The sequence below is a fragment of the Callorhinus ursinus genome, unplaced genomic scaffold, assembly GCF_003265705.2.
Source record: "Callorhinus ursinus isolate GAN/ISIS: 27379988/994484 unplaced genomic scaffold, GSC_fseal_2.0 scaffold1, whole genome shotgun sequence".
Taxonomy (NCBI): Eukaryota; Metazoa; Chordata; class Mammalia; order Carnivora; family Otariidae; genus Callorhinus; species Callorhinus ursinus.
In genome coordinates, this window is record NW_027397063.1 from 58,113,580 (window position 1) to 58,133,713 (window position 20,134).

The following is a 20,134-nucleotide window of genomic DNA, read 5'->3' on the forward strand; positions in this document are numbered from 1 at the left end:
CAAAATATACAAGGAACTCATACAACTCAATAGCAAAAAAACAACCCATTTTAAAAACGGGCAAATGACCTGAATAAACATTTTTCCAAAGAAGACATACAAATAGCCAACGGGTACTTGAAAAGGTACTCAAGATCACAAATCATGAGAGAAATGCAAATCAAAACTATAATGAGATCATCTCACACCTATTAGGATGTCTACTATCAAAAAAACAAGAGGAGTACCTGGCTGGCTCAGTCAGTAGAGCATGTGACTCCTGATCTTGGGGTCATGAGTTCAAGTCCCACGTTGGGCATAAAGCTTATTTAAAAAAAATTTTTTTTTAAGACAAGAGATACGATAGATTATAATTCAGCCATAAAAAAAAGAAGGAAATCCTGCTATTTATAACAACATGGATGGATTTCAAGGGCATTATGCTAAGTGAAATAAGTCAGACAGAGAAAGACAATATATGTGTAATCTTAATAAAATGAAACTCATAGAAACAGAATTGGTGGTTGCTGGGGGAAGGAGTGGATGGATGAAAATAGTTAAAAGGTATAAACTTTCAGTTATGAGATTAATAAGTTCTGGGAATGTAATGTACAACATGGTGACTATAGTTAATAGTACTCTATTGTATACTTGAAAGTTGCTGAGAGTGAATGTTTAAAATGCTCACCACAAAAAAGAACTATTTGAGGTAATGGTTGTGTTAAACTTACTGTGATATTCATTTTGAAATATGTACATATGTCAAATCATCACACCTTAAACTTACACAATATTGTATGTCAATAATATCTCAATAAAGCTGAGGGGAAAAAGAGAAGAGATAACAAATGCTGGCTAGGATGTGAAGAAAAGTAACCCTGTACAGTTGGTAGAAAGGTAAACTGCTTCAGCCACTATGGAAAACAGTAGGAGATTCTTCAGGAAATTAAAAATAGAACTACCATAACATTCTGCAGTCCAACTTCTAGATATATATCCAAAGAAAACAAATCACTGTCTCAAAGAGATATCTATGTTCCCATGTTCATTGCAGCAATATTCACAATAGCTGAAGTATGGAATCAATCTAAGTGTCTGTTGACAACTGAATGGACAAAGAAAATGTGAACACACACACACACACACACACACACACACACACACACCAAGGAATATTATTCTGCCTTTAAAAAGAAGGAAACCCTGCACATGGATGAATTTGGAGGACATTGTGCTAAATGAAATAAGCCAAACAGAGAAAGACAAATACTGCACAGTATCACTTATATGTGGAATCTAAAAAAAAAAAAGTCTAACTCATAGAAACAGTAAAATGATGGTTGCTAGATGGGGCATCTGGGTGGCTCAGTTGGTTAAGTATCCAGCTTTTGATTTTGGGTCAGGTCATGATCTCAGGGTTGTGGGATCGGGCCCCTGAGTTGGGCTCCACACTCAGTGGTCAGTCTGCTTGAGATTCTCTCTCTCCCTCTCCCTCTGCCCCCACCTGCTCTCTCTCTCTCTCTCCTCTCTCTAAAATAAATAAATCTTTTTTTTTTTTAAATGATGGTTGCTAGAAACTGAGACTGGAGAAAATAGGGAAAGGCTGGTAAAAGGCTATAAATTTTCAATTATAATATGAATAAGATCTGAGGATCTAATGAATAACATGGTAACTAGTTGACAATTTTGTATTATATAACTGAAAATTGCTAAGAGAGTAGAACTTAAATGTTGTCACACACACAAAGGTAACTATCTGAGGTGATGGATAGAGGGATGTATTCATTACCTCTGTGAGAATTCTTTCACAGTGTATATGTACATCAAATCATTGTGATGTACACATTAAATATATTATAATTTTGTCAATTATGCCTCAACAAAGCTGTAAGAACCATTAAAGAAGATTTAATGCAGACACTTACCAATCACTAAATTGTATATTTAAATAGAGTTTATAATCTAGAGAAAATGTAAGTAAATATAAACACCTGGGGACAGTTAGATACATTTTTTGTTAAGTTTTCAACTATTCTCTAAAATTATTTAATCCAACATTGTTTTTTCCATAATATAAAACTACTTCCTTCCTTGTGAGCAACTTTTGCCAACTTTAGATTTTGGAATGGTTAGAGATGGGTCCCTGAGGAAGGATGGTGGTAGAAGAAACACATGGGGTCTAACAAAGTCAGAATAAGTTTTTGAAACAAGGAAACACCAGTTTTAACATGTAAACAAGATAGGTGATCACCACACTGATGTGATAATAGACACTATGAACACTCTACTTCCCAAAATGTATTTGTTTCTCACATGCATAAAACTTCACCATTATATTTCTTCATCTCAGCCAAAATGTCAATATTTATGGGTGATTTTTGTTAGTCACCTATACTTTTTTGTGAAAGATTTGCAGATTCTTTTGTAGGAGTAAGTTTTAATAGATGAGATAGGGAAAATAGGTGAGTACAGTAACATCTAAGGGGATTGGGGGAGGGATGGAAATCTGAGAGCCACACAATTTTGGCTACGGCACTTCTTAAGTCCACATAACTGGTTACAAGCATGGTATTTAATGCCTTTACCAACAGCAGACCTATATACACAATAGGAACATTGTTCTTAGGGGCAAGAGAAGGACAAAGTTAACAACCATATACCATTTCCTTCCACATATCTTATTCTTTGGATCTAGACTTCCTTGGCAAGATACCTGATATTTGCTGCCTTTCCCCTTTCTCTTGGCTCACCAGGCCCTCAGGGGGAAATGCACTAAATAATAAGTGCATAGACCCACATTTACATAGTCAACTTATTTGCAACAAAGGTGTTGATAAAATTCAATGTGAAAGAAGGATGGATTTTTTTCCCCAATAAGTGGTATTGGAGCAACTAGCTATCTGTAAAGAAAAACAAAGGAAACTTGACCTCTTTCACATACCATACAAAAATAAATTCGAGATGGATCATACACTTAAATGTAAAAGCTAAAACCATAAAGTGTCTAAAAGAAAATATAGGAAGATATATTCCTGAACCTTAATGTCGGTGAATATTTTTTAAACATGTCATAGGCAATAACCATAAAAAAAATGGACTTCATCAAAACTAAAAACTTCCACTCACCAAAAAACATCCCTTATGAAAGTAAAAAGACAAGCTACAGACTGGGAGAAAATTTGCAATATATATATACATGTGTTATGAAGAACTCACATCCAAAATACATAAAGAACTTTTCCATACAGAAAAAAAGGGGGGGGGACAAGACTTGAAGAGAGACTTCATGAAAGAAAATATCCAAATGATTCTTACATCACATACAAAACAGATGAAAGACCTAAATGTGAGACAGAAAACTGTAAAAATCCTAGAGGAGAGGACAAGCAGAAACCTTTTTGCCATCAGCTGTACCAACTTTTTTTTCTTGATATGTCTCCTAAGGCAAGGGAAACAAAAGCAAAAATAAACTACTGGGACCATCTAAAAATAAAAAGCTTCTGCACAGCAAAGGAAACAATCAACAAAACTAAAAGGCAACCTACAGAATGGGAGAAGATATTTGCAAATGACACATCAGATAAAGGGCTAGTATCCAAAATGTACACAGAACTTATACAACTCAACATTCAAAAAACACATAATCCAATTAAAAAATGGGCAGAAGACATGAACAGACATTTCTCCAAAGAAGACATACGGATGCCAACAGACACATGAAAAGATGTTCATTATCACTTACCATGAGGGAAATGCAAATCAAAACTACAATGAGATATCACCTCACACCAGTCAGAATGGCTAAAATTACCAACACAGGAAACAACAGGTGTTGGCAAGGATGTGGAGAAAGGGGAACCCTCATCTGCTGTTGGTGGGAATGTAAACTGGTGCAGCTACTTGGGAATACAGTATGGAGGTCCCTCAAAAAGTTAAAAAGAGAACTACCCTACAATCATAGTAGTAATAGTACTACTGGGTATTTACCCAAAGAATACAAAAGCACTAATTCAAAGGCATATGGAAGTAGCCCAGTGTCCACTGACTGATGAATGGATAAAGAAGATGTGGTGTGTGTGTGTGTGTGTGTGTGTGTGTGTGTGTGTGTGTGTGTGTGTGTATATATCCCCTTTCTCCATCATATATATATACATATATGATGGAATATTATTCAGCCATACAAAGGAATGAAACCTTTCCATTTGCAACAACATGGATGGAGCTCGAGAGTATTGTGCTAAGCAAAATAAGTCAGTCAGAGAAAGAAAATACCATATGATTTCACTCATATGTGGAATTTAAGAAACAAAACAAATGAGCAAGGGGGGAAAAAGGGAGAGAGAGACAAATCAAGAAACAGATTCTTAATTATAGAGAACAAACTGATGGTTTACCAGAAGGGAGGTGGGGGGGGTATGGCTAAAATAGTACTAAGGCGTGCACTTGTCATGATGCATATTGGGTGATGTATGGAACTGTTGAATCACTATATTGTACACACGAAACTAATACAACACTCTATGTTAACTAACTGGAATTAAAGTAAAAAATTTAAAAAACAAAATATCCACGTGATCGACAAGCACATGAAAAGGTGCTAAAAATTATTACTCATCAAGGAGATGCAAATCAAAATCACAGGAAGATACACTACATATATCCACAGAAATGGCTAAAATTAAAAAGACTAACATAACGACTCCAATTTTTGAAGTGGATGGTGAAACCAGAACTTTTCATGAATTGTTGACAGGAGTTTAAAATGGTATTATTTGGCAGTTTCTAATAAAGTTAAACATACACCTTCCTTATATCCCAGGATTTCCACTCCTAGGTATACACTCAAGAGAAATGACTTATTTATAGTAGATTTATTCAAAATAGCCAAAAATAGAAATGCCCATCAGTAGAATAAAAAAACATGGCGTATTCATACAATGAAATACCATACAGAAATAAAGGAGCAAACCATTTGATAAAAGCAACAACATGGGTGAATGTCAAAATCATTTTGCTGAACAAAAGAAGTCAAACACAAAAGAATATCTATAGTATGAGATTTCCCTCATATGTGGAATTTAAGAAACAAAACAGATGAATATAGGAAAAGGGAAGGAAAAATAAGATAAGATAAAAACAGAGAGGGAGGCAACCAGAAGAGACTCAACTATAGAGAACAAACTGAGGGATGCTGGAGGGTGGTGGGTAGGGGGAAGGGATAATTGGGTGATGGGCATTAAGGGGGGCATGTTATGTAATGAGCACTGGGCGTTATATGTAACTGATGAATCACTAAATTCTACCGCTGAAACTAATACATTATATGTTAACTAAATTGAATTTAAATTTTAAAAAAGAAAATCTACAGTATGAGTCCACTTATATGAAATTTAAAAACTGGAAAAATACTGGTTGAACAGACTGTAGTAACTGGGAAGGGATATGAAGGAACTTTCTGGGATGATGAAAATATTCTATAACATTATATGGGTGTATACAACTGTGAAAATTTAGGCACGTATTATTGAGCTATGCACTAAAAACGTGTGCTTCTTGCCACATATAAATTGTGCTTCAATTTAAAAAAAAGTGTGGGCAGGGGAAAGAATCCCACATGAAACCCCAAATATATGCAATCCAGATGGGAACTGGGAACTCCCCAGCCAAAGAGATCCAGTTTGGAGAGGAAGAAACTCTATGCCTCCCCCAGGAGGTTGGCTGAGCCCTAAAGGGCTCACTCTTTTTATTCCCTTCTGTCCACTCTATTTTGCTACACAGCAGTTCAGGCATGAAACTCTGACAATGAGCTCCCACTCAAAAAAAAAAAAAAAAAGAAAGAAAGAAAGAAAAAAAAAAATCCACTCCTACCAAGCATTTTTTAAGTTGGGTCAAATTTTTGCAAGTTTGAGGTTCAAAGTCACAGAAAGTGGTCTCATCATAAAGTACAGCCTGGCTCTCTTGACACCTGGCTAGCTGAACTGTCTCCCCTTCTCTCTGAATGCAGAATAAAAACTGCTTTTCTCAAGCCAAGATGCCAGCCAACAACACCCAGATCACAGAGTCACAGCTTTCTCCCCCAAAGGCCTGGACAAGGAAATTGTTTCATAAGAATAGAGCACTCCTTCTGAAAAGAATTCTTTCAGAGAACTCCCTCTTCTCCGTACTTAGCCACACCACTCTGGTTGAAGCAAAGAGCAGAGGCAAAGCCTTTATGGGTAGCTAACTGTTCTTTTCCCTTCCCCCATTTCCTCTCACCCTTGCCTCCAGGCCCCAGGGGAGCTCTGAGAAACCTTTAGAGTCCCTTGAGGGCAATTTGAAAACCACCACACTAACTTGGGTGCAGGAAAGACTGACAAAAGTTGAATTTGAGAAAGAAACCATTTGCCCTGCGTATGAAGTTGGTGTAGAGGAGCGAGAGCAGAGATTCTAGTTACATGAGTGTTGATGGCACTGGATTCTTTGAGGGTCTGCCATGGTCACAGGCAGCCACCCACCAACTGCCTCAACAGCCCACGTGCATCTCTAACATAAAAACATCCACTGGACGGGGGCTGCAGGTCCCCAACTCTCCTCCCTTCTACTGAAGCTTCCTCACCTTCCTCCCGGATCTTCCTCCCACCTCCCACTGTCACGGCCCCTCCTCCTGGTCTACCCTGATTTTAGTGGCAGGACTGACATGACTTTCCTCAATGGCAGTGTTGGCCAACCCCTCCTCGAAGGCTGGTTCTGCAGTTTTCCACAAAGCCCTTGTCCATCCCTAATGCTGACAAGGGAAGCCTGAGTTTTGTAGTCCTCTGAAAGGTATGAGAAACTTATTCGTATCATTTATAAAAAGTAACTAGTTATTTTATGAGAAAATATTTGGATTTGCCAAACAAGTCTTAATCGTATCAAAGTTCATCAGAAAATTGCTTAAGTATGTTATCAGGGGGAAAGCTAATTTCTTCCCAGAAAGAAATTATAAATTATGTAATACAAAAAAAGGCTCTGTCCTAGACCATATTTGAAAAATAATTGTATTTCGTGGTAGCTAACACCTGACTACTATGGGAGAGGCTCTTGGGCTTCTTAGTGAAGTAACAAGACAGAAGTTTAAATAATTGTTGACTTACTAAGATGGAATCAATTCAAATTCAAATTAAGAACATATTAGAGGAAGCAGTATAAAAGCAAGACCAAGAGACACAACAACAAGGTATTTAAAAGGTAGTGCTTTTTTACCTCAGCTTTTTTTGAGGGGGTATAACTTACATACAATAAAGTCCACCCATGTTAAGTGTACAATTTGGTGAATTTTGGTAACTGTGTACCATTGCATAACCACCACCACAATCCAGATACAGAACAGTTCAGTCCCATCTCCTGAAAACACTTCCTGTGCCCCTTTGCAGTAGATCCTTTCTCCCACTCCCAGCCAGAGGCAACCTCTAGTCTCTCTTTGTCACTTTAATTTTTATTAACAGAAATATTGATTTTTGTGCTTTTCTTTTCTGCACTTCCGTCTATGTGACTCTTCCCTATCAGAGACATCCGTACCACCTTGAGAAGAGCTAGGTATAGTAGAAATGCAAAGACAAAAGCAATATTTGCTTTGGGCCAGTTTTTGCTTCTAAAAGAAATTTTTGAGAACCAGCAGGGAATACCCAAGAGTACCAGGCATAGACTCAAGAAAAAGAACAGAAGATATGCTGCTTACCCCAAGCCTGACCACTGGGGAGATTAGATAAGTACCACCCGAACTAGTTGGTGAACAGAGAGGCAGAAATGGACTGTGGCCTTGAAAAAAGGTTGAAGGCCTGGATATGAGAGGACCTGACTTAGAAAGGTCATAGGAAGATGTCAAGGATTATCTGTGGCCAGAGCTAAGTCTTAGGATGACTTGTGGCCTCTTGATTGAGCACCATGTCTTTCACCTTTGCTATTTTTCTCAATACATGGATGAGGGCATTCCATGTGCATCCATCTGCATAGCACCCCTTAGATTATCCAGTCAGACAACCACCTAGCTCCAAACATTTGTCAAGCACCTGCCGAACTTTATAAAGAATGAAGCACCTTTCTAATATATAATTTATATTACATATTAATTAATTATAACATGAAAGTATTAATGTATAATATAATAATATAAAACAGTCTCCAAAATATATTGTTAGGGATAAAGCAAAGCATATAATAAGGATAAGTAGGGTACCATTTGTACCATTTATAGAAGAAAAGTATATACATATGTATATGTATGTGTGTAATTATTTATATATCTGTACATGTAAAGAATATCTCTGAAGGATACAGAAGCTGGTGACAATAGTCTTTAGAGAATAGAAGGGTGGCTGAGGAATAGAGTGGGTGAAGAATTCCTTATACTGTAAACTCTTTTGTTCCTTTTGGATATTCTTATCATGTATACATGTTATATATTCCAACAATTGAATAAAATAATGCAGATAAATTTTCACATAAAGCAGTAATTTTGCTTCTAGATAATTTCCCTCCAGAAGCTGTCACACATGGACAAAAGAGAAAAAATGCAATATTGTTTTATAAGGGTAATAAACTAGAAAGAACCAAAGTCTTCATCAGTAGGGGAATAAGTATGTAAAATGTGGAATAGCATATAGTAGTTAGAGAGATTAGATAGATAGATAGATAGATAGATAGATAAATGATAGATCAATCTATCATCAAATAACAGTTAAAGGAAATAAACTAGATTGATCTATCTGTGTGTCAACATGGAACAACTCAAAAACATGTTGAGAAGGAAAAAAGCATATATAGAGTATATATTTAGCATACAACTTAAGTAAATTTTTAAAAAGCACACTAAGTAAATGTATAAAATGGGCTAGAAGGATACCAAACTCACAGTGTAGTTTACCTCTGTGGAGGGCAAAGTTGGGGGGTGGGGGGTGGGAATGGGAGGCTGGTAATATTGTATTTCTTAAAAACAACTACCAAAAAAAAAAAAAAGAAGAAAAGGAAAGGAAAGAAAAAAGGGAAAGTAGGTAAGATAAAATGTTAAAAGTTTTAAATCTGGGTGATAGGAATATAGGTGCTTGTTGTTTTACTCTTTGTATTTTTCTACAGTTCTAGAAATGTAAAAGCAAGCAAACAAACAGTAAAATACAAATATCCAGCCAAGGTTCTCCAGACAGACACTTTTACTTTCTTTATAGAGTCAAGTAAATTCTAAACAATCAGCCTTGACATTATTAATAAATATACCTTTAAAATATAAAATTTAGTATTAGAGGTTTAAAATGGTGGGAAACTCTGGTCGTGGCTCCAGATTTCATTCCTCAGATGCACCAGGATGGAATCACTGTCCAAGAGAATGCAGGGAAGTCTGACTCCCTGTGATGACGTAGTTGACTCGCTGGGCACACCCATTTGTTCATCCTCAGCCCTCATTCTCCCAAATTGCTACTGGCATACTCTGTTGAGGAAGCAGCATGGCTTACTTCAAGACATATTCATTTTCCCTGTGCCTTTTTGCTCTTTGTGAAAAAGAAAACCTTCTGGAGGCGGAGCTTGTTGAGCAACACCCTCTTTAAAAACCAGAGTCTCCACGCTTCCTTGATCAGTTCAGTTCCAGCATCCTGCCTAGCAAAGAAGCAATTAGCCAAAATGATACCTGGAGGCTTAACTGAAGCCAAACCTGCCACTCCAGAAATCCAGGAGATTGCTAAGGAGGTGAGTTGGTGTATCTCATGAAAAGGATTGATCCAAAATCTTGGTTCCTAGGTGGGCTGTGTTAAGTGTGTGGGTGAACATGAAAACCAGAAGAACATTGGGAAATGTGTGGTTTTGTTCAGGCTTACAACTAAAAACTTTTCAGTTGAAACCTCTAATAATCTGAACTATGAGGGTGGTCTTGAACAAGTAACACACCTTCTCTGAGCCTCAGTTTACCCCTTTATAAAAGAATTTATATGGGTCATCTTTATAGGCTTACAATGTATGATTCTAGGATTACTAATTCAGTTTCTGATGAAGATTCTAATCTTGCCAAACAGAGCCAACATGTAATTAAAGTCTGAGGTTGTTAACAATTTGACAAACTAAACTTCATGCACTCTGTGTGGAAATTTTTTTAAATGGGTTAAATGAAGAACAATATTGCAAAGACACCACTTACAAACTTCCTACCAATTTGACTAAATAGAAAAAATTTTAGTCTCTTTGTATATAGAAGATGATTAAACTACTAGGGAAGGGGAGTGACATTGTCTGTGGTGATTCTGAAACTGATTATGGTGAAAACAGAACTCAACGTTTTTAGCAAGTTGATACATTTTTCTAAGTGTTGTTTGATTAGCTATCACCTATATGATAAAATTTTATTATACTGCATATTTTATGAAAGAAAATATATATAAATTACCATTTTAGGTTTGTAAATTGTTGCCCTATTTTCTTGTATCATTCCTTGTTTTTTTTTCTCTCTGAGACTTCCTTCTATGACACTGGCAAACAAGACTGGCCTCTTGCGTAAGTGAAAGAGATAGGATTTCCATGTTAGGGCTCTGGAATGCTCTCTAGAGATGCGATGTCTGGAATTCTATCACTCATTCTTTGGGGATAAATGTTTCCTTTTCAAGAGTTCTTTTAAAAAATAGATACTTTGGAGCTTTTCTTTCTTGCAAAGGGTAATGTTAAGTCATTAATACCTTTATTTGAGGTCAGTATTCTCAAATTTCAATGTACAGGTCAGTATTCACAAACTTCAATGTATGCATACATTACCTAGGGGTCTTGTTAAAATGCAGATTCTGACTCAGTAGATATGGCCTGAGAGCCTGCCTTTCTAGCCAGCTCCCAGGTGATGCCCATGCTGCTGTCCATGACATCACTGGCCGGCAGATCTGGAGATACATAAATCCAAGAGGCCTATGGGAGATGGGCTTTCTAAAAGCAGAGCACTGGGGGCACCTGGGTGGTACAGTCAGTTGAGCCTCTGACTCTTGGTTTCAGCTAAGGTCATGATCTCAGGATTCTGAGATTGAGCCCTGCGTCAGCCTCCGCGCTCAGCACAGAGTCTGCTTAAGACTCTCTCCTTCTCCCTCTGCCCCTCCCACTGCTCTCCCTCCCTAAAATAAATAGATAAATCTTGTTAAAAATTAAATAAAAAATAAAAGCAGAGCACTGAAAAAAAGTTCTCAATTCTGTTTGTGAGATGAAGCTCACACCTCTTGCTCTGTTGATATCAGAGCTGTAAGGACTACACAAGGTGATGTGCATAACAGTGACTTGAAAACAAGAAAGAAATATGCATAGGTGAGGTATCACAGTTATTTGCTTCAAATTTTTGCCCGAAATTACCCATGACCCTGGAAAATCCCCCTGAGATTCTCCAGGAACCAGAGCTCTAAGGGAGATGGGGAATAACAAAGATTCTATATAGAGAGTGTGCAGAAAATTTTAATGATTTTTAAAAAGCCTGTCTTGGTTAGCAAGAATAATTTTTTTTACTAAGAACCTATAAGAAGGCCTTGCATTGTTAAAAACAACCATCTGTGAACCACATCTTAAGTTATGAAATTAATTTGAAAGTGTGTTTCTTGTTGCTCATCTCAGGCTCCAAACCTGTCAAGGAGGTAGAATGAGAGAGAGGGATTAACAATAGCTACATCACTCCAGAAAGGTGCATTGCAGTTGGTCTTCATAACCCCTGGTGCAGGGAAGGAAATCATCATGTCCACATCTCAGATGAGATTTCAAACTGAGATTCAAAGAGGTTAATATCTGCCTAGTTAAGAAGCTAGCCTATCTTCAGATTTTTGACCACCTGCCTTTTCCTCTATACAGTGGCAGGAACATGGAGAAGCATGTGGGTTGAGGGAAATACATGGTATGGCAAATTGCCTTCTCTGTGTGAGCAGCCAGCCTCAGATTTCAATCAGTTTGAGAAATGAATATCAATGAATCATTTCTTGACTATCTCTTAGGTGTCCAGTATTGTGTTAAATGTTATAGAAGATACATAAGGACTTTAAGACATGGCCCCTGCCTTCAAGGAGTTTAGAGTCCATTTAGAGAAGTCAAGATAACTGGAACATAATAAAATAATCTCCAATTAGGAACTTTTTTTTATCATAGGTTTGGGACCAGGAAGGACATTAGAGTTTGCCCATCAAAGCTCCTAACTTTCAAGTGAATAATTACTGTGTAGTAGTTCAGCTTCACAGGTATTAAGCTCCCAGTTATCATTTGGTTCCCCTCTCCCAGGAGAACCTTAGGGGACAATTCCCAATTAAGTATTAGAAGGCAAAAGAATGGTCAGTTTCAGAAGCACTTTCCCATCAATGATAAAATTTATCTCCCTACAAACAACCCCAAGAGGCAGGTATTACCAAAACCACCTGTAGGTGAAGAAATATAATCAACACCTTCTCCAAGATTATAGATTTAGTTAGGTGCCCAGTCAGAGTCAGGTAAATGGGTAAGTGTTCGTAGTCATACACTTAGTATGATCTGAGGTGGTCCCAAGGAAGACCACCACTACCTGTCATTTACCTTGTAATTTTATCCCTTTGATTCTTTAATGTATTCTAATTTTTTTTTAATCACCTGCTAAAATGCAGGTATTCTTAGAGGAGCTGAGGTTTATCAGCTTTCCTTGTCCTTAATAGAGAGCTTCTTAGTGAAATGCCAGCTGAAGGAAGAACTCCATTTGGGAAAGAAGGGAAGGCCATCTCATAGAGAGGGGAAAGCATCAAAGAAAAAATGAGAACTGCAGGTTCAAGGCATTTGAAATGAAAGAGGGAGAGAAGCCTGGGTGGCTCAGTAGGTTAAGTGTCTGCCTTCGGCTTGGGTCATGAGCCCAGAGTCCTGGGATCGAGTCCTACATCGATCGGGCTCCCTGCTCAGCGGGAAGCCTGCTTCTCCCTCTGCCTCTGCCTACCACTCCCCTGCTTGTGCTCTCTCTCTCTCTCTCTCTCTCTGATAAATAAATACATAAATACATAAATACATAAATACATAAATAAATAAATAAACTTTAAAAAAAATGAAAGAGGGATGTTGGATGAGGTCAGAAAGATAAGAAAATCAAAGAGCTTGGGTTTGAGGAGACTTGAACATTTCTGAAGGCAGGAGAAAAGAGTGTCCCTATTCTGAAGATAACGGAGACTGAATGGTAGGTGTGTATCATGTATCACTAAAGGATGCAAATGGTACTTGGGTCCTGAGTACACGTGAAAGAAATCCCTTTCCCCAGGAGTCTCTGTATTACTTGAGGGTCTCTGCTATCCTCTTCTATCCACTTTCCTTTGTGAGAAGACAAGGTGTCATGAAGAAAAACAACCCTGGTTTCTTCATTCAGAAAACATTATGTACACAGTACTGTGTGAATTGCTATAGGGACAGAAGGGACACAAAGATGGTTCTTGCCTTTAGAGAAATTTACAAAATAGATAGGAGATACACTCAAGAAATAAAGAGCTATACTTGGCCTGAGAATTGGGATGGTAATTCCAGAGTATGTTTATGTGCAGGAAAGAACTGTCATTTCAATAATTATTTTCAGAAATGAGGGCTATTATTATGCATGCACAGGTAGATACACACAACACACATACATGCGCGTGCACACACACACACACACACACACACACACACACACCCCTAAGTCAAACCTAATTGCTAAATGCCATTCCTGGAATCCACAGACCATAACACCATACAAACACCCCCTCTGCATACCATCATGGACACCACACCCCAGAGCTTAGCATGTCATAGCTGTCACCCACACATTTGTGTTCTCCTCTCTGACCACAGCCTCCTCATCAATCACCTCTCCCACTGCCCCACACCCAGAGAACCTGCTATTCAGCCACACCACAATCTTTCAGGCCCTCACCCTCCCATCTTCATCATCAGAACATGCCTAGGCCCACTTGAGTGCTCATCCAGACTGGACCCATGATGGGTGGCTTCATGCACACTTCCACCCCTGATTTCTGTGGACCTCATGAAATTCTGGCATTCCAATCCTCAATTAGAGATCCCTCCCATTGTCACCACTTCCTCTTCAGCTTCTGCTCCAGGTTCAGAGAACTTTGCTCAAGGAAGTTGCAGAACCACAGAAACAGTACCAGTCTATGAATGCGTGCCAGCAAACAACCACAACAGGACCCTAGGGCTGCTGAAACATTCTTTCAGTGACATCCTGTTGGCCCTTTTCTAGAAACCCCAGAGAGGTGGACCTTTGCCTTCTCTCTCCTTGGTTTCTCAATCCCTCCCGTCCCCATGGCCCCTCCAGCTGGTGTCTCAGTTCCTTCTCTTAAAAGATTGCGGTCATCTGGTACAAGAACACTCCCAATTTCCTTATCCCTTGCTGGATCTCATTTTTCCCTCCGGTCTAAGACTCTGCCCTTCCTCTCTTATGTGGGGTGCTATCATTTCTTGCATACCAGGTGCCTTGCCCCATACTTGCCCCTTCCCTCAAATACGTAGTCAGATGACAAATGTCTATGAGTCACTTCTCATCAGTCCTACTATACTTTCATGCCATACCCACACTCTCCTTCCTTACTCTGTAAAACATCCCAAAATATGGCCTACCTATGTTGCCACTATCACCTTTCTATCCATTCTTCTTTAAATTATACATAGTCCAATGTTTCTGCAGAATGATTATAGATAGGGAAAATGCCTTGGTGTTGGGTGCAGCGTGGCTCAAATCCTCAGATCCCAGAGAACTAATAACAACTCACCTAGATTCATGCTCTGCAACAATAAAAATATCTTGAACAGCTCTAGGGTAATTGTATTTTACCAGCTGCTCCTCCCTGAAAGCATCCTTCCCCTGCCTGGGGCCCAAGTAACAAACCCTTACAGTTTCTTCCAGCATCTCAGCCACCACCATGCATGGAAGGCTGGGGAAGGTGAACACCAACTGTGTTCAGCTTAAGGTCTGTCTATGTACCACCAGGTCCCAGACCACCACTCCCAGCTGGCCTCCACCCTCCCAGCACCCATCCCTGGGCGGTCTTTCAGCACCAAGCTGCCTTCTGAAAATTAAGGTTTCACTGACCAGTTCCTTCCTATTCTGCCCCCTTTCCTGCTTCTCCGCTTAGACCTCATCACTCCAGGTTCATAACATCCAACATTAGAAGAATACCAGTCTGTTCTACTGGCAAGAGAGAGCAATGCTACAGGTTATAAGTACAGTGAACCTGAAATCATGGCACACAGTCTGACAGGCGCCAGTGCACCTACCAAAACAAACCAGGACATTGGAAATCTGCTCTCTTGTGGAAAATTCTGGACTTGTAGATTTCACAGATGCAGTGGAAAGGTTACAGATTTTGATCTATTTTTTAGGGCAAATAGAAATAAAATGTTCTGATGTGTGGTAAAACAAACAAACAAAAAACACGACCAAAAACTGGAGACCAGAAGGAATACAGATCACTGCAACAGATAAATCAGATATTTAAACTATCAGGCAAGGGATTGAAAACCTTAAATAACTGTAATTAATAATTTTTCAGCATTAAGTAGTCATGTTTTCCTCAGGTCCCTCATTTGTAAAATGAGGTTTAAACAGATAATTTTGGGTTTAGAGATTAACCCTTTCCAACTCAGCTCCTAAATTGACTGGTACCCAGCGTTGGCTCAGAAAGGTTAGACAGGGGAAGTGATAGGACATAACTCCTCTCCTTACTTGACTTCTCTCTGCACTCCTGTCTACCTTTTTCCCCTCTTTCCTGCACCCCACCTCTTCCCATTTCTGTTTTTGTTTTTGTTTTTGTTTTTTTGTTTTCCCCTTATGATTTGTCTTCTTCCTTTCTCCACTTTGGAGCTTCATTTTCCATCTCAAGAAAGCAATAGCACATTCTTCCCATCTATTCTGAAAGTCACAGGAGAAATAGGTGCTGGTCCATGAGGTGTTGTACCCTCAAAAGTGGTCTGAGAACTCAGAGTTGCAAAATGTTTACATCTTTGAAAACCAGTTCTGGTACTCAAACCAAGGGGCCAATAGAAAAGGATTCAATACGCCTGCGCACTGATGGGAAGGACTGAATGGCCGTGGGAGAACCTAGATGCGTGGGATGCCTGCGTGAAACACGTAAAACGCTTTAGTGAAGGGAAGGGAGGCAACTTCCCAATAAACAAGGCGTATCGAACATACACATCTATTTTCTTTTCCCTCTAAATGATAGGAAAAGATTAGGAGGGAAAGGGCACAAAACCACTCATAGAAGGACAACAGGAGATAGGCAAACACCACCTCAGAAATACGGACCAAACCTTGGAAAATGGAAAACAGATAAACAATGGAAAATGACTGGGCCACTTAGATGGAGCCCAACCATAGAGGGGAGTGATGAGCCAGCAGCAAGCGGATTCACGGTGCAGAATTCCAAAATGGCTCAAGCACTAGCAATGCCAGAAACGTAGGAAGATGAGAGTGAGGCATGGAGCTAATGCCAGGAGAACTGATAGTGGATCTGTTTGAGGAGCAGTTCGGCCACCCCCAGATCTTTCCCTTTCACTATCTTCCAAGCTAGCAGAATTCTGGAGGTTTACTCTTAACAGAAAGTGAGTCAGAGAGAACACAGTGGAAACTAGAAATATCAGGCTCAGCTGACGGCAGGAATGAAGGACCGATATCGAAAACTGGTAGATCCAGTAAAAGTTCACATATTGAATTTGAGACTCTCCATTCCCTTGTCAGGTCGGGTTCAGGCATGCTGGCACCAAAGGTTATAATCTTTCTGTAGTAGACAGAATGGTGGCCAATATCCTCATCCCTGAATCCTGTAAATGTGCTATTTTACATGGCAAAGGAAATTGCACATGTGATTAAATCAAGGATCTTGAGATATACTATACTATTTTTGCAACGTTGAGTCTGAAATTACTTCAAAATAAAAAAAATTTAAGTGAAATAGTAATTATTGCTCTATTTTTATTAATCAGACATATATATCAGAGTTTTACTAGTGAAAACATTACCATATTGTCATATTACCACACTGAGTTGATGCAAATTCAGCCTAAAGCAACAAAATTTAACGTTTTAGTTAGCCCATGTAATCTTATTAAAGGTAGATCTTTTCTTTTCCTTGAAATACTGAAAATAGCTCTCATTATCATGTTTGAGCATCTTTAGAAGCACAAGGTTCCCAGACTTGTAAATCACATAAATGGAGTCCATTATAGCTTTAATAATGTTATTTCCTCTTTTCTCTTCTTAAGGTTAAACCTCAGCTTGAAGAAAAAACAAATGAGAGTTACCAAGAGTTTGAAGCCGTAGAGTATAAAACTCAAGTGGTTGCTGGAATAAATTACTACATTAAGGTTAGAGTTCAACATCCTTGTTGGGTTCACCTTGGCACTAAGAGATACTGCATTTCCCACTTTATGTGATGTTCCCTGCACCCTTACCATATATTTTGTCCCTTCCGGTTGTCCTAAGTGAAGATGCTTCCCTAGCATGAAATTTCCCAAGTGGTAGAGTCTCAAATTTGGCAGATGATGATATATTTATACCATCTGTTTCCTGTGAATTTAGAAAGGTTTCCTATATTGACTCCTTCCAAATTACAATTACAATTTACAAATTACAATTTTCAGAAATTGTATAGAAAGAGATTTCCTAATGGTTCCAAGCATGCTCAGTTTGTGGCCATGGCGCTTTTTGTGTGAAGTGAGAGAATATCTCAATTGCCTGAAGGCTTGGAGCTGGATCAGATGCTATCTTGAAGCTTATTCCACTCAAAGCTTTGTGATTCTATGTGTCTAAATTAAATGGATTTTAGAAATGACTTAAAGTAGTTTAAGGTGGGAAAATAATTGAAGCTACTTTTGACCTTTACACAGCATTTTGATTAATAAAATTTAAATAATTTTTGCAATTCAAGTAAGTAGATTCAATTTGTGACACTATAGGTGTAGTTTAAAACAGTGGAGCATTTAAAATAATTTTAATTTTATAGCTATATCAATGAATTAAATGATGCACTATCCAGTTCTGATTGAAGAAAATGTTTGCAAAGTTGAGACGGAACCAATTCAACAAATCAACCATAGATATTTGAGAACCATCTTCATCCTTTTGTATTGAGATGGTAATTCTGATTTAATAAATAATAATAACAGACATTCAAATATATGTACTTGGATCTTTACAAAACCATTTCACCAAGGCATAGTCTGGCTTCTTTCTCTTTAACAATTAACTACTTAAGATATAAAATGTTTAAAAAATGTTTTCAGCAAAAAAATAAAATAACAGGTCCTAACCAGCTCAGCATAGGAAAATTACAACACTGGGTCATGTAAATGAATCAGCCCAGTCCTATCAAATTTGAGCTCCTAGTATATGCCAGGTCCTGAGGTGGCCCACATGAATGAGACGCCACCTCATCCTCAGAAAGCAATGACATTGTTTCTTCCTTTCTCAATCTACTTTCTTCACAGCTGAAAAATAACTTTTTTCCAGTTAAAAATGATTTTGTTCAAAGACAAGAAACATTCCATCAAAACTGGGATCATTGTTTTAATAATTTACAATTAGTCCAAGTTCATAAATTTCATATATTAACCAGCCCATGTATTTCTTAAAAAGCTCATCAGAAAACTTGAAAATTTCATCCCTTAAGACCACCTGCCTGGTCAAATTTCTCCTATGGGATTACAACTCCTAACCCCAATTCCCTCATTACTTCCTGGCTGTCTAGTTGTTGATCTCTGCTCTGAACTGCTCTCTACATTTAAGGTCTTTCTGTTGATGTGACCTTCTGTGTTCTTTTTCAAGGATCTATCAAAAGCCAGGTGGTGGAATAGATGGGGTGCAGGCTTTGGTGTCAGACAGTTCTGGATTTGAACCCTTGTTCAACTTGTTCCACTAGTCAGTGCCTGTGTGATCACAGCCCCTCATCCTCTCTGAGCCTCAGTGTCTTTATCTGCACAATGCAGATAAAAACCTACTTTGCCAGGTGTTGTGTGAGTAAATGAGCTAGAAATTCACTAAGCACTTACAATGTGCCAGGCTCTGTTCTAAGAGCTGAGCGTGTGTTTTCTCTTTTAATCCTCTCAACAAATCTATGAGATAAGTATGATCATTTCCCTCCTGTGACTGATGAGAAAATGGAGGCCCAGGGAGATGGAGTAACTAACAAAGGTCATTCAGTTATAGGAGCAGAGCCAGGGTTTGAACCCAGGTGGTCTGATGCTTAACTACTGGCTGTGCTGCTTCTAATAATATATGCAAAGGCTGACGTCCTGTTCCAAACACAGAATAAATGCTTTTAAAAGGTTACACTGTAGGCAAATCTGGGTGGCTCAGCTGGTTGAGCATCCAACTCTTGATCTCAGCTCAGGTCTTGATCTTAGGGTTGTGAGTTCAGGCCCCACACTGGGTTCCATGCTGGGTGTGGAACCTACATGAAAAAAAATAATAGTTATACTGTAGAGTGAAAAGAACATCAATGTTGGAGTCTAGATTTAGGTTTTGACTCTGTCACTTATTAGCTAAGAAATTTATGGAAAATTACTTAATCTCTCCTAATCTGCTTCTGCATCTATAAAACTGCCATTGTTCTACCTTTGTTCAGGCCTATAGTAAGAAGTACATAAAATATTCTATATCATAGCCTCTGAATCATAGTAAACATTTGATAAATGGTATTTGTTAATTAGGAAGGGACATCAGAACATAAAAAATATTATTCTAAGACAAAACTTTTATTGTCCTAACCAAAAACAAAAGTAGAAATTCTCACCATGATATTCTAGGTCCCAGATTCATGCTCAAACTACCATTTCAATTTTCATACCAATGACTTCCCAGCAAGATCCCTTTACTTTAAAGGGACCCTAGACTGTCCATCCCCTGGTGTCTGCTCAGTCCTATCAGTGGGCATTTATAATGTAGGTTCTAATATAGATATGGGAACCACACCTCCCAAATTTTCTAGGACAATTCTGATTTTCTCCTCCCTTCTCAAACCATGTGGCAAATAAAGTATCCCAATTTGGAAGTCAAAAAACAGAATCAATAAAGAGACTGTCACTTGTTTTCTTGCTTTGTGCATCTTTGAAAATGAAATGTACTTTCATTTGTGCCCAAGCAGTAGAGAAATTATAAAATAAAATAAAATAAAATAAAATAAAATAAAATAAAATAAAATAAAAT

At 38.3% G+C, this 20,134-nt stretch overlaps 1 protein-coding gene across 1 annotated transcript in view; it reads left to right on the top strand.

Moving 5' to 3' along the window:
* The first annotated feature begins 9,420 nt into the window (after window positions 1-9,420).
* Window positions 9,421-20,134, top strand: part of CSTA (cystatin A) — an 11,704-nt gene continuing 990 nt past the window's right edge. The window contains exons 1-2 of the mRNA XM_025868930.2: window positions 9,421-9,675; window positions 17,194-17,295. Coding sequence (XP_025724715.1) covers window positions 9,610-9,675; window positions 17,194-17,295 — 168 coding nt within the window. The 5' untranslated portion in view covers window positions 9,421-9,609. The remainder of the gene's footprint in view (window positions 9,676-17,193; window positions 17,296-20,134) is intronic.